General features: G+C 43.2%; 1 protein-coding gene across 1 annotated transcript in view; it reads left to right on the top strand.

Annotated features, from left to right (window-relative positions):
• LOC145403713 (PX domain-containing protein kinase-like protein) overlaps positions 1-16,126 on the top strand; it is a 1,006,790-nt gene that overhangs the window by 512,791 nt on the left and 477,873 nt on the right. The window contains exon 7 of the mRNA XM_080275395.1: positions 8,802-9,044. Within this exon, the coding sequence (XP_080131521.1) occupies positions 8,802-9,044 (243 nt within the window). The remainder of the gene's footprint in view (positions 1-8,801; positions 9,045-16,126) is intronic.

Here is a 16,126-nt window from a genome sequence, read left to right as displayed (position 1 = left end):
CACGGGTAAGTGCAGAGGGGAATTTTGCACTCTTTGCACTGCAAGGAGGTGCGCCTAAATGTTCTGTCTTGCCTGGTAGTGTGGATGCACACATGACACCTCCTGAGTGCTTTTCCCCTCTTGGCAGTGGCAGGCAGTGGCTCCAGGCGGTGTCGCTGAAGGTAGGCCTGACACTGTAGGCGGTCTGGAGGTGTGTGTGAGTGGCGCCTGGGACCTGATGGCAGTACCTGCCCAAAACGCTGAATCAGCTGGTACACACAAGTCTTTGAAAATCGTCGGAGAGAGTAGTTTGCTGGCTTCCTGTTCTTGATCTTATACAGGATGAAGGCGTTCAGCATGCACATATCAAACAAGTGCAAGAACACCTTCCTGTACCAGCGACGGTTCCTCCTCAGGCAGTCTATCTCTCCGATCATCATGTCAGACTTGTCCACCAGCCGCATATTGACGTTGTAGTCAATAACAGCATCAGGCTTCATCACAGGCTCGCCAGTCCTTCTGTCGACCTTCCCTGTGGCCAGCATTTCCCCCTTGTGAACTGTGGTGAGCACATTGACGATTCTCTTATCGTGCCACCTGATCGCCAGCATTTTGTCAGATTTCTTCAGGTGCACGTCTCCCCACTTTGATCTTTCAGCCTCGGGGAAGGCAGGGTAGTGTGCCCTATTGCTACGGACAGTGCCACAAGATCCGACGCCGTGCTCTGAAAGGTACTTGGCGAGTTTGGGAGCTGTATAATAATTGTCCGTATACAGGACATGATTCCCGCCAAAGTACTTTTCCAAAAGCACTTTCACCACAGAACCAGAGAATCCAAGGGGGTCAGTGTTGTCCAAGTCCACACTGCTGGCGGTGTTGATAACGAAGTCTAGGATGAAACCCGTCTTGCAGTCGCACAGCACGAAAAACTTTATTCCAAAGCAGTGGCGTTTGCTAGGAATATACTGCACGAACCGAAGACGGACCCTGAACAAAACCAAGGGCTCGTCAATCACAACTTTCTTGAAGGGCCGAAGGAACGTCATAAACTTGTCCTTGATCAGGTTCAGGATTCCCCTCACTTTCCATAGTGGGTCAGTTTGGGAAGGCTCATCGTTGTTGGCAAAGTGAAGGTAAGTCATGAGCTGCCTGAAACGATCGCGACTCATGTATTTGTTGAAGATGGGTGTGGGGCAAAGATCATCTGAACTCCAGTATTCCTCGAGCTTATGCTTCCAATTGTGGGGCATCAGTAACATCAAAACAATAAATACAAATAGTTCCCTGATCGTTAGAGGCACCCATGCTGCCATCCGCGACGTGGATGGCGTTGCCACCTCACCTTCTCCTTCGCGAACTGCAGCAGATTGCCCCTCGTACCTGTTCGTCTCGGTACAAATCTGCTCCGTTACCTCATTGTCAAGGAAGGCCAACAGGTAGTCCAAGCATTCACCATCCTCTTGGACAGGGAAGTCAGCCTGAACTCCACACCCACTGTCATCAATGGGCAGATCTTCCGGCACAAAATCTGAGCCCTCTGACCACATGAAGGCATCCAGAGTGCCCTGCCTAGGCTGGGAGGTGCTGGGGGCGGCGGTGGGTGAGGCAGGTCGTGTGGCAGTGGGTGAGGCAGGCGGTGAGGCAGTGCATGAGGCAGAGGCTGTCCTAGGTCGTGTCGGTGTAGTGGTGGTGGTGGTGGGGAGATAAGCTGAAGGTTCAAGGTCACTCGCGGTGGCGTGACTGGCGAGTTGCCTAGTGCGAGTAACCTTAGCTAGTCTTACACTAGGGGACAAAGTTCTAGCCCTACTAGCACGAACACTGGGCCTACGGAAATCTCTACTACGTAAACTAGACTGCCTTCTTCCCTTCCGAGGTGGTGAAGGCGACTCCGAAGACTCCGGAGAAAGGGCAGCTGAAGATGACGATGAGAGAATGGGGCTGGGAGTGCGTGGCGGGCTGGCGGTGGCGTGACGTGGTGTAGGGGACAATGGCTGGGAAGCTGGGTCACCACTTCTTCTCCTCTTGGCCCCCTTTCCATACACTAGGCCCCTTTTCACAGGAGCCTTGCCTGTTGAGGTGCTTGGCACAGGAATAGTTACTTCTGGCACCTCAGACTCAGCACTCGATTGCGTGTCCGACTCTGCCAGGCTAGATAATACACCGACGTCACTTCCATAATCCATGGACGCTTTCAATAACCCACTAGCTATAGCCGAGTCACTAAGTCCCTTAGCAGTTCCTTGTAAGGGTTTGTACGGGGTGGAGGTCACAAAACCCTTTTTCGGAGGGCTGGAAGGCACAGACTCGGAAGAGCTTGAGTTGGACATGGTGTCACCTTGAAAGATTGCGGTAAACTGACGCTAAACAGGGGCAAACCGCGCGAAAAAATGCTAGTGTGACAACTGGGGAAACAAGCGTTTCCAAATAGCATAAAGTGCTTGCGAGAGGAAGGTGCAGATTGACACGTATGAGCCGTCCGCGCGCTGCCATATCGCACGACGAGGGAGGGCCGGGCAGCGGTGCGTGGGTGGGTAAAAAAAATGAAACTTGGCAACAACCGAGGTCAGTAGTACAAAGGTCAAGTGTGCTAAAAGTAGCTAAAGGGTGGCGGTACTGATAGACAATACCAGCTGGAGCCTGCTTGCCCGCGGTTATTCAATATTTACTAGAATCGTAAACGCGACGATCCGCTGTTATGTCCTTTTGGCCGAGCGTCGCAAATGAGACGATCCGCGTTTAAGGGGTTAAATACCACTTCCTTACTTTCATATCCGATACTCTCCAAAAAAAAGTATTACATTCTTTCTCTGTCCTCTTATCATTTTTTCCCTTTGCTTCTTCCTTTAATGATTTTAAAACTTCTCTTTCTTCATCATTCAGATCTTTTCTTATTATAATATTTTCCATCCCCGCCTGTTTGCTTAATTTCGAAGTCACTTTAAGTATCTCATTTATTACATTTTCTGATGTAAACTTTACTCTCACTGGTCTTGTTTCCCCTTTCTTATAAGGCCCTATCCTCCTTACTTCCTCAATTTCTTTTACCCACTTGTCTCCTTCGGGGTCAATCTTGCCTAATATTCCTCTCACCAGGTTCATGTCTCTCTCGAGTCTTACGAACCTAACCTTTTCTTCCTCTTCCCTGTTTCCAAATACTACCACACATTTGTTCCTTTCTACAGTTTCTCTCACTATTTTCTCTCTTTTCTTCAGTATTTTCACTACATTTTCTTCCATTTTTTTCTTGTTCATTTCCCTTTCTTCCTGGATGATCTCTCTTAAGCTGACCACTTCTTTCTGTTCTTCTTCTACGTGTGCGCACTTTACCTTGTGTTCTTCTAGTACATTACTTACCTTCTCCGTTTTATTAGTACTCTCTTCAAGTTTCCTCCTCAGTTCAACATTTTTCCCTCTTCAAATTCTTAATCTCTTCATTGGCTGTTTCGTTGGACTGGATTAGACTCTGTATGGTGGTTTCCGTATTTCCTGCCACATCCTTTATCACTAGATTCTCTACTTTTTTTTCGAGTTCACTAATCCTCATAATTAATGTTTTCACCAGGTCCATGACATTGGTATTTGTATGAAATCCTTGAAATTCGAGTCCCTCATTGTTTACATTTTCGGTCATGTTTAGTGTAAAGTACTAAAACAGCTGTTACTGAAAAAAACTACAAACATTCATATATACTATAGCCAATATATCCTTACATTTTTGGTAGTCTATTAACTTTCATTATTTTAAATTTAAGACAAGACCTTAGGAGACAGGACAGACAAAATTCCTAAAACTACTTAAGGTTAGGAGCGATGGCTGGGACGTCTGCTCTCTCCGGCTGTTCGTTCGTGTATGTGTGCATGTGATATACAGGAAATGAGCTACGCTCGTGGGGTCCCATCTCCGTTTCTCAATAAGTCAAATTTAGCTTTAAACTTGTTTAAGTTTTTAGACTGGACGATCTCTTTGTGCAGGCTATTCCACGGGTCTACACATCTATAAGGAAAACTATATTTCTTGATATCCTTCAAGCAGCTTGGTTTCTTCAGTTTCATCCCGTGTCCTCTTGTTACTCTCTTATCCCATAAAAACAGATCTTTTTTGTCAATTTTATCTACTCCCATCATGGTCCTGAACACCGCAATCATGTCGCCTCTCTTTCTCCTTTCTTCTAAGGAAGGCAACTCCAGCTTTTCCAGCCTCTCTCTGTACGACATCTTACAGACTGGGGATCATTTTGGTTGCTGTTCTTTGTATTCCCTCAATCTTGTTTATATCTTTCTTTTTGTGTGGGGACCACACTACTGCTGCATATTCTAACCTGGGGCGAATCATGGCCACTATCAATTTTTTCATCATCTCCTCATCCATATAATGAAAAGCTACTCTTATATTAGTCAGGAGTTTATACATCTCTCTAACTGTCTTGTTAATGTGTTTTTCAGGTGACAAACTGTCCTGGACCAGCACACCCAAATCTTTCTCTTCTCTTGCTTTTGTGATTGGTTCATTACCCATCAAATAATTCAATGATGGCCTCGTGGTACTTTTACCCATTTCCAATATTTTACATTTCTTTGCATTGAATTTCATTTCCCACGTCCGGCTCCATTTGTGTATCGTATCCAGATCCTCCTGCAGCGTTTTACAATCCTCCTCAACCTCTACCTTCCTCAAAATATTTGCTTCATCAGCAATCAAACTTGCATAACTGTTCACTCCATCTACCATATCATTTATGTAAATCAGGAACATTACTGGTGCCAACACCGAGCCCTGTGGGACTCCACTTGTTCCTTCCCTCCATCCAGACATCTTATCCTTTATTACTGTCCTCATTTGTCTGTCTCTCAAAAAGTCTCTCATCCATTCCAGGAGGTTCCCCTTCAGTCCTCTTATATGCTCTAGTTTCCACATTAGTCTCTTATGGGGTACCTTGTCAAAGTCCTTCTCCAAATCTAAATACACACAATCCACCCAGCCATCTCTTTCCTGTAACACATCAATCGCTCTTGAGTAAAAACTCAACAAGTTTGAAACACATGACCTTCCACTTCTAAATCCAAACTGACTATCAGCCAAAATATTCATCTCTTCCAGATATTTTATCCATCTATCTTTCAGAATTCTTTCACACAATTTTGCGACCATGCTGGTTAGGGACACTGGTCTGTAATTCAGGAATTCTTCCGTGTTTCCTCCCTTATAAATTGGTACCGCATTTGCCCTCTTCCACTCCTGAGGCACTTTCCCCTCTTCCAGAGAACACACAATTAAACTGTGAGTCTTATCCGCCAGTTGTTCTCTGCATTCCTTCAGTACCCAATTAGAGATTCCATATGGTCCTGGGGCTTTCCTTACATCTTGAGTTTGCAGTAATTTATACACTTCCTGTACTTTCACTTTTATATCTTTTATCACTACATTTCAAGTCACTCCCTCCTCTTCCAAAAACTCCTTTTCATTAGTGAAAAGTGACTGGAAACGTTAATTCATTATTTCTGCTTGCATTGCCACATCCTTATAGACCTCTCCTTCTACTTTCAGTTTGATGATTCCTTCCTTTTGTTTCAGTTTGCCATTGGCATATCTATAAAACAGTTTGGGTTCATCCTTACATTTTTCTATTATACCTTTTTCAAAATTCCTTTCTTCTTCTCTACGTATTCTTGTGTATTCATTTCTAGTTCTTTTATATTCTTCCTTTGTTCTGTTGTTACCTCTTTTTCTCCAATTGTTCCATGCCGTGTTTCTCTCTTTTTTTTGCTATCATACACCTTTTATTAAACCACCCACTTTTCCTGTTTTCTTTCCCCTTTACTCTTGGCACAAATATTTCCATTCCCGAATTATAGAGGTCTAGAAAGATATCCCACTTCCTCTGTATCTCTCTTGTTTCTCTAAATTTTCTCCAATCTGCATTTTTGAAAAATTTTCTCAATCCTGTAAAATTTGTTTTCCCAAAGTTGTACCTTCCCTGCCTATACAGCTCATCTCTAGGCTCCACGTTCCCTGTTATCATCTGGAACTCAATGACCACATGATCACTTTTTCTAATAGGGCACAGATATTTTAATGATTCTATTACATCGGGTTCTTTGGTAAACAGTAAGTCTAGTCTTGCTGGTGTGTCCTCACCTTGAAACTGTGTCTCTTCTTTTACCCATTTCGTCATCACATTGTTCATTGTTATATTGAATAATATAGTGCCCCACGAATCCTCGCCGCCTCCTGAGTCCCATTCCTCCCAGTTCACCTCTTTACAATTGAAGGTACCCATTAAAATTATATTGTTGCTTTTCTCAATAATTTTCCGTAAATAACTTACCATGTCTGACAGCATTTCCTGGTATTCATCGTCAGTCCATGCTCTTGTCTTAGGGGGAACATACACTACTGCCATATCTCACTTGTTGTTCTCTCCAGTTACTAATTTCATATTTATCACTTCAGCCCTGCCTTCTCCCATTTGCATGGTATATACATTTATGTTGTTCTTCACGGCTATCATCACTCCTCCTCCCGTTTTTTCTTTTCTGTCTCTTCTCCGCAGTTTGTATTTACCATCTCCCAAATGAACATCAATATCTTCTCTTAACTTGGTCTCTATAAAGCACATAACGTCAGGTTCATGTATCCTCAAAAAACCGTTGATTTCTAGCTTTGCTGATATTAAACCATCAACATTAGTATATGCCACCTTCCAATTCTTTTTGATGTTTTCTATACCCTCTTTTCTCCTTCTCTTTGCCGGTACCACTTCCTTAATTGCTGATCTATGACTCTCCAATAAAACAGTGTCTTCTCTGCCTCTGTTCTCTGTTCGTTTTTTACCTTTGCTTCCTTTACTAAGTCCTTTATTTTAGCTCTTTCTTCCTCATTTGCATCTCTTCTTATCCAAACATTTTTTAACCCTACCTTGTCCGATAATTTCCATGTTCTACTGATAATTTCGTTAACTGTTGCCTGGGAGTTGAACTTTACCTTCAGTGGCCTTGCCCCTCCTTCCTCGTTCTTTCCTAACCTAAACACCTCTTCAATCTCTTCTTGAGCTTTGTTGTTTTCCTCCATGACTATTGATATTATTTCTTTAACCTTACTCAGTTCTTCTCTTTCTCTTCCTGATCTTATTGTCATACTTTTTTCTTTAACTCCTGAAATTATTACACATTTTTTCGTATCTGCTACATCCCTAACTAAAGATTCTCTACTTCTCAGCACCTTAACCACTTCGCTGTCCACCTTTTCCTTGCTTTGTTTTTCTATAATCTCTTTCAAATTTACATTTCCCTCTTCCTGAATTTTCTTCCACCCCTTATGTTGCTCCTTGATTTCTTTAATGTGCTCGTCCTGTATTCTTGATTTGGATTCATACTCATCTAGTTTGCTTTTCATCCTGTCCCTTTCCTCTTCCAACCTCTTATTCTCCCTCTTAAGCTGTTTTATTTCATTCGAGGCTGATTCATTGTTCACTTTTAATTCAGTAACTTCTCTTTCTTGTTCGTCACTGCGTGTACAAATTTTTTCCAATGTATTCCGTAAACTTTTGATCTCATTTTCCTGCTCTATGGTTCGTTCCTGTAACTCTTTAATTACTGCCCATACTTTTTTTTATCTCCTGGTCATTCCTCTCTTCTGTTTTCTCTACACCTGCTATTCTTGTTTGGTTCAACTTAATACTTCCATTTCCCACATCCTCTTCACAGAAGCCCTCGAACTCTTTCTTACCGATTGTACACAATGCACCATCCGTTTCCTCCATGATTCAACCATATGGAGACTTTTTGTTTTCACTATATCTTGTTCCTTTTATGACCGAAGCCACGTTTTTTTTTTTTTTTTTTTTTTTTTTTTTTTTACTGCTTTTCGACAGGACCACCACTCACGCACTCATTAACACGATCACATATAGGCTGAGCTTCCTTTCGTCACAGATTCAGCGATTATTTTCCCATGATCCTGGAAGAGGTCCATCTCTGTCGGCGACCTGTGTGTGTGTATGTGTTCATAATAATGCTGTAATAATAATAATAATAATAATAATAATAATAAATAATTTTTGGTTGATTTATTCATAACATCCAATGGCTGAAAATACACAGGCCCTTAATCTAGTATCCTAATCTAAGGAGGTCAACATGCTTGACCCTTGCTCTTCCTGAGGAGTACTGACACATTACCAAGGCTTACCGAGGCAAGAATGAGGCATAGGCAGAAGGAGACAGACCACCTGATCATTACCCTGCTTAACTTTGAACCCTTGTGGGTCTTCCACCACAGTGCATCTTGAGCTACTTGTGACAGGTTAGAGCTAACTTCACCTACGCAAACAGCATGGCTTAAGTGGGTCTCGAACTTGGGTCACATGGGTTGGTTAGCTCAACTCCTTTATTAACTGCACCACATGATGTGTGTGTTGGGGGAGGCAGCTGATCGAGTGTAAACAGACCATGTCATATCGCAGAAGTTAGTTGTGTTGAATTATGACCATTTGTTTGTAGCAAAATCGTACAAAAAGACAGTGTTTTGTGTATTCTAGGTGGGATGAGTGTTTTATTGCTTGGTCTGACAGTGGAACTTTGCAAGGAAGGGGGTAGGATTTTCTGGGATTTTCCCCTGCGAGCTACAACTACTTCTTCTTCTTTTATGTTTTTTCAGTTGCTGGGCCAGGTCAGTGTTTTTTTTTCTGTACAAAGTATGTTTGGTGCAAATTGGTCCCATGAAAATTGAGAGTCTACTGTGTACTTTCAGCAATAATAATGTCACATGCAGGTTTGCAGTGTCCTGTGTAAGATTACTACATTGTCTTCCCCCTGACCCTCAGGCCACCTCCATGCGGGCAACCTGGTGATAGAGAAAAATGTGTGCCGGCTGCTGGATCTAGAGAACCAAGTGGTGGGTCTGCCTTGTCAACTGCGCTCCCACTTCCTGCCTCACCGCCGCCTCAATTCCCTCCAGGCCATTGATGTGTACTGCTTCGGTCACACCCTCTACCACATGCTGCTAGCCCAACCCCTTCAGTCATCCACCTGTGACACCTTTCCTTCGGAGTGTCCCCCTCTCCCACGTTAGTACTGTCACAATTATCATCATTTGATTTGCCATTAATTCATTGTTCAGTGTTCACATGAGAAATACCATAGAAAGAACAGAGAACTGAACTATGAATTTTTGATTTGCAGAAAGCATTTGATAGAGTTCTGAGGGTAATAGTAATATGGGCATACCAGAGCTTTGTACAGCCATGCTCTGCTTAGTGTCCAAAGTACATTCTGAAAAATGAGACGTTAAGTGATCAGGACATTAATCACTGTAACTTATGCACTATGCTGTAGCTATAGTGTACTACACATACAGGTATATAGTATATACTGTACTGTGTGTTACCTTTAAGTACAGTACAGTATAAGAAGCCCAAAATTAAGACAGTAATACATAGCCCGTTCTTCGTTTTTTTTTTTTTTTTTTTTTTTTTTTTTCAGTGTATTTTTATGGGTCCGCAGATGTTAAAGGGAATGGATGTTGTGTGGTAGGACATTAAGTGGCACATGACTGTATTGATTATTGGCTTGTCAGGATGGTGATAAAATTGTATTAAGGGCAGCTGCACCTTGGAGAGTAAGTACAGAGTTAAGGAACTCTCAGTCATTGTTGGTGTGGATCAGGGTTCATTGCTGAATCCAGTGCAGTTCAGCTTTGCACTTGAAATATTGTTAAGAGTTTAGAATTGGGCTCCAGTGGAAGCTGTATTAGACTAGTGAGTAAATTTTGGTTGCTTAAAGCATGGAGGAGGCCAGAGAGAAGTTTGAGAGGTGGAGGAATGAGATAGTGAAGAGACTGAAGTAATTCAGGTACTTGTAATACATAGGTCATGGCAAACAGGTGTGAGGGAGGTAATTGTATGAAACAAGTTGTGTGACCCCGTGCTGTGTGTAAAATGGGAATTACAAGGAATCCTATCGTGGATAATGGCCTTGCATGCAATACTTGTTGTCTTTAGTACAGTACTGATTGTCTTTAGTATGGCAGACACTCAAAATATTTCAGTACAAAAAGAAAATAGTTTAGTGTGGGAAATTTGTGTTAGTATTGTTGATGAATGAAGAAGTGAAGGAACATTGTGGGGTGGATGTGGATGTGGTTGAGAAGATTAGGAGAACTACACTGAGGTGGTTTGGACATGTGGAGAGAATGGAGAATGAACGACTGACTAAGAGGGTGTCTGTACATGAGGTGGAGGGAGGGAGAGGCAGGGGTAGACCGAGGATGAGGTGGAGAGATGGAGTTGAGAGGTATATGAGGGAGGGGGGGGTGAGTTGGAGGGAGGGTAGTCAAATGGTGGGTGACAGAGCGACTTGGAGGCATTTTGATACAGCCACCCTTTGCGGGATTAGGGCGTCGGGCTATAGATAGATAGATAGATGGTCAGCTTCCACAGATGTGCATGAAATCTGAGAAGTTCTGTGAGGAGGGGATCCATAATGCTGGGAAGTTGTTGGGTGCCTCAGCCAATGAGAACATGCATTGGGCAAGAGAGATGATGTCAATGAGCATCAGTCTCCCGGTGCTCAATGATGTGCTAACACCATAGTAGTGTGTTGGTCCCCCCCCCCCCTCCTTTGGTGCCACCTCTGTTCATCATGCCAAATTGCAATTTTTTCTGTATGCCTGTCACTGTACAACTTTCTAGGGATTGTTGTGCATTAAATTAATCATTGTCTGAGCTAAGTAATTTTCTACATGAGGTATATTATTTGCCTATTGTGGAATTAATCTAGTACAGCAGTGGGTATCTGATTACCATACTGGTTGTGAGACTTCTGTCTATACAATGATCCTTTGGTTATAATAGTTTTTGTTATCAGTGCAAGAAGACAATCTGCACTCTTGCCATTACAGTGCAGTTTTCAGCCAAAAAAACATTATTTTTGCATGCCTGGGCTGGGCTGACCCCGAGACTCACAAAAATTGACTCAACACATCAGCTAATGTCATCATCACATGAATGAGGTGTTTTCATTGGTCAGGGCCTGTTATCCGTGAATTCTCGCTTGTCATTGGTCCACACTATCACAACTGAGGTAGATGAGTTTCACCAAGTGTTGCCCACACTCCCCAAAGTCTCGAACAGCAATAATCAGGGTTAGATGCATGCTAATGTTTTCAGTTATACAAATTGTAATGCTCATTTTTGTGCCTCATAAATTCACAACATGTTAATATCATTACAAATTAAATACTCAAATAATTTTAAAGCACAGCTGTAGTATACAACTGATGTTGGTTTGACCAGCTTTTGTTTCCAACCTCCACTCAAGGTTACAGACTTCACATTAGTTTCAGCAGCAGAATGAGTTATTTGAGAGGAGCCTGTTGAGTCACATGGAGAGACAAACTGACAAATGAGGAAGTAAAGGAGCATTGTGATGTGGATGTAGATGTGATAGGAAGTGTTAGGAGAAACACATTAAGGTGGTTTGACCATGTGGAGGGGATGGAGAGTGAGAGACTGATGAGGAGAGTGTATGTGAGTGAGGTGGATTGGGGGAGAGGGAGGGGGAGGCCAAGGATGAGATGGAGGGATGGAGTGGAAAGGTGTAAGAGAGAGAGGGGTGTGTGAGCTGGGAGCAGGGCAATGAAATGGTGGGGGACAGGGCGACATAGAGGCGATTTGTTTATCGTCACCCCTTATGGGATTAAGGCAATAGATAGATAGCAGAAATACCATACTACTTCACTTTCTCTTTCCCCTGGTTGTTTTCTATATTATTCTATAGGCAATATTTTTTGAGGTGGTACGGTAAATGATTGTTTACTGGTGCTTTTGTTTTCCATGTACACATTTAATCCGTGTTCATCTTAATTCACTCAGGTTTGTTTATGAAGCATAATGGCAGACCTTGTAAAGTGTACTCAGATCTACTGAAATTTGTTGTTACAAGCATAACCTTACATATCCATACCCTAACCATACCTTACCAAAATTTTCTAACCCAACCAAAAATAACCTAACGTAACCACACTCAATCAAGCCAGACCTAACCTAACCTAACCTAACCTAACCCAGTCTAAACTCTATCTATCTATCTATCTATTGCCAGACGCCTCAATCCCATTTGGGGTGGCCACAAACAAATCGCCTCCAAGTCGCCCTGTCCCCCGCCATTTCACTGCCCTGCTCCCAACTCACACCCCCTTTTCTCATATACCTCTCCACCCCATCCCTCCATCTCATCCTCGGCCTCCCCCTCCCTCTTTCCCCCTCCACCTCACTCACATACACACTCTTCGTCAGTCTTTCACCCTCCATCCTCTCCACATGGCCAAACCACCTCAGTGTGTTCCTCATAACGCTGCCTATCACATCCACATCCACACCACAACGCTCCTTTATATCCTCATTCATCAGCCTGTCTCTCCATGTGACTCACATAATCATAACCTAACCCAGTCTAACCTAACCAAGGTTAACTTAACCAAACATGCCAAAATGGAAACTACAATGAATTTTGATTCAATAATCATAGAGGCATAGGACCACCTCTTAGATATTAACAAAAAATTTTACCGACCTTTGAATTGTTTCAGTGACTTTGTAAAAGTGTGCAGAAGTGCATTTTTGAGTATGAAGAGGATCCATCAATAAACAAGGAAAGTATGAATACAGTGAACTCTCACATTTGGCGAGTTTTTATTTGGCAAATTCACTTTTAGCGATGGGATGAGATTGTACACAGCTTTCTAATTTGGTGACAGAAATCTCACATTTGGCGAGTTGTTTATGATAAAAGTATACTGTAACTGTATTCTGTAATTTTATGCCAGTTAATTTCAAGTTTTTTTTATTAACCTGAATTAATTTCAGCAAAATTTAGTTTGTATTGTGGAATTCAAGTCTCGTCGTCTTGACAAGAAACAAGAAGATAAAACCACGCAGACTCCCAAGCAACTGACAGCGATGAAACTCTCACATACTGAGTGACTGTTCCAGTCTCCAAGAAGAAATACTGTTGTAGCCAGTGAGAATGTTTGTGTTCAGCTTGTACAGAAAATTAATGAAATATCATCTTTCTTCTTGAAGGAATACAATAAAAAAATAAATGAATAACAACAAGCTTTCATCACTCGTTACCTGGGCCGACGACAGAATGAAGATCTGGCCCAGTTGATGATAACATAAACATTGCAAGCATTCCAGATGCCTTTGGTTTTGAAGGACTTGGTTCAGATGAAGATCCAAAAGAGGAAGAGACAACAGAAGCTACAGGGAGTGAGGCTTCAGGGCCTGTATTTACAATGATTCTCAAAATGTTTTTAAATTTAATACTCAGCTTGTCATCGTCACTTAGCTGAGAAAAGACCTTAAGAATATTTCACAAAGGACTTAAGCCATATTCCCAGCCAAAGTTAAGTGAAATCTTGTGACAAATTACTTAAGTATGAAACACCTCACATAGCAAAATTTACAGTATGAAAATATATGGTTTAAAAGCAATAACAACCCTAATACATAAGGAAAATATTACTAAAATTTAAGTTTATTATTCTACTAACTTTCCTGTGATGAAATGTAATAAAATTTTATTTTCATCAATTATCTATTTTCCAATATCGAAAAAGGTGCAGACGAATTCTCAATGCCCTGTATGTAAGCAGTCATGCCAACAAAGGCATCCATGCACCATACACCACATGTACATCAAGCCCATTATTTTCTTTTATGTGGGTTTTTCTATTTTGTATTGTTTCTTTGCTAAAATAAATTGAATCATGTTGTGCATGTTTATCACATGATTTACACCCAGTAATGTTATATGTGGAAAATCAGTCCAGTCATGCATTCCCAGAACCAATTTTTTTTTTTTCCCAATAGTTATTTAGTTCAGATTATGGCGAATTCCAGTTTCGCGAGTTTTTTTTCACACCTATTACTAGCCAAATGTGAGTTCACTGTATACAGGCTTAGCATAAAATATGGTAGGGTATGATTGTATTTGGTTTACATAGTTTAGGTTAGGTCAGGATAATAATTTTGCAAGGAAGTATAATATACAAGGTGCTACCCAAAAGTTCCAGTAATTTGAATATTGTAGGAAAATAAGTTACCTTACCTCCTAGTTCTCACTGTTGCTTTTGAAGTAGTCCCCTTGGGCATGTATGCAGTGGTCCCAGCGTTTTTCCACGAGCCCATGCATCCCTGGAAGGCTTCAGGCATGATAATCTTGAGCTCCTCCAGCGATTCTATCTGGATCTCCTCAATCGAGTCAAATCGATGTCCTTTCAGTCATAATTTCAGCTTGGGAAACAGGAAAAAGTCGCAGGGGACAAGTTTGGGTGAATAGGTTACGTGGGGAATGACTGCCATGTTAGTGGCAGCCAGGAACTGCCAGACAGTGATTGATGTGTGGGCAGGGGCATTGTCATGATGCAGGACCCAGTCCTTGTTCTTCCACTGTTCTGGACGTTTGCAGTGGATGTTCTCCCTCAGACGCTGCAAAACTTCACAGTAAAACTTTCCGTTGACAGTTTGACCGGATGGGACGAATTCCTTGCGAATAATCCCTTGGATATTGAAGAAAACAATCAACATCGACTTGACATTGCTGCGAACTTGACGTGCTTTTTTCGACCTTGGTGAATTGGGAGACTTCCCTTGTGATGGCTGCTTCTTTGTCTCTGGGTCATAACCATAAACCCTTGATTCATCACCAGTTATGACCTTGGAGATGAAGGTGGCATCATCTCTGACCTGATTCCTGAGCTCCCTGCAAACTGCAGTGCGATGTGCCTTCTGCTCATCACTCAGCAGTCTTGGCATAAACTTTGCAGCGATGCATCTCATGCCCAACAGGTCCGACAAAATGGGTTGCACATTCCCGTACGACAGTCCAACGATATCACAAACATCATGGATAGTTCATTTACGATCTGCAAGGATAGCTTGATGAACATTTCTGACGTTCTCTGGTGTTGTTGCCGTTGATGATCGTCTAGAATGGTCATCATCTTCGACGGACGTTTGTCCTTCCTTGAACCGCTTGTACCAGAAAATTGTTCTGCTTTGGAACGTTGCATTGTCACCAAAGGTTTGCTGAAGCAACTGGTGAGTTTCTGTAGTCGTCTTGTTGATCTTGAAGCAGAATTTGATGTGGGTTCTTTGTTCCGTGAGGTCCGCTATTGCAGAACTGCCAAGCCACCTACACACCACGTTACAGTAGTAAGCGTAGCTCAACAGCACGTCCGCTCACAGACACGGCTGGGGCCACACTGATGCACGAGGGGTGTTGCTGAGTCCTCCTAGTGGCAAAAGACGAAACTGCAAACGGTGGACCTGGAGTGGTGGCATCTTCGTCCTGGGTCTACTCCTCAGAGGCTGTCGAAGTAGAAGAGGAGGACAGCATCCCCCCCCCCCCGGGTCCCTCACGGGGCCCAAGAACCTGGGAGTAGCTTCGGTCACCCGGGCAAGTACCCCCCGCTGAGGGGGGTCACCTTGACGTGGTGGCGGGGCTTGAAGCGTGGTTGGTGGTGCCACCTACCTTGGAGGCACGCCTACCTTTGTAGGGTTCGGCATATGTCAGTCACGTGGACCAAGCACCCCCTACATCACTGGTGGAGGAGGCCTGCTGGTGATGTTATTCCCTGCCCTTTTGCCATCTAGGGCGGGACTCTTGCCTCCCCACGTGTTTGCCGTGCGTGGCGTCCCGTAATGCTGGGAGACGGGAGTCTTGGAGGTTGAGCGATCCTGCATGATGCGCCCTGCAGCTAGCAATACACCTCTTTGGTCCCTTATTCTGGCTAGACGAGTGGCCTGGTTGGGCCCGACCAGGTCAGTCGGCTGGTCATGCGTTGGCTAGGGTCAAGTGGGCACTGGGGGGCCTGGTGGCTCCTACCGTCCTGGAGTCACCCTTGCCCAGGTCCCCTGGTGGTTACCCGCGTATACTCTCCTGCTACCTCTGGGGTCGCCAGTGGTGTTATCCCTGGGATACGACCTCCCCTTGTTGGGCTCCATGGTGGGTGGAGGGGTGGGGGAATGAAGTTTCTGTTGTATATTAATGGATTACTTAACTAAAAATACTTTTGACGACACCTCATCTGTCCCTGGTAATTCTGCGGAAGCATCCTCTTCAATTGCCACGTTAGAGCCTTTCC

This window comes from Coenobita brevimanus, chromosome 61 (genome assembly GCF_032717465.1).
Source record: "Coenobita brevimanus isolate Jiangsu-jjx chromosome 61, ASM3271746v2, whole genome shotgun sequence".
NCBI classification, from domain to species: domain Eukaryota; kingdom Metazoa; phylum Arthropoda; class Malacostraca; order Decapoda; family Coenobitidae; genus Coenobita; species Coenobita brevimanus.
This window is presented reverse-complemented; position numbering and strand designations above follow the sequence as displayed.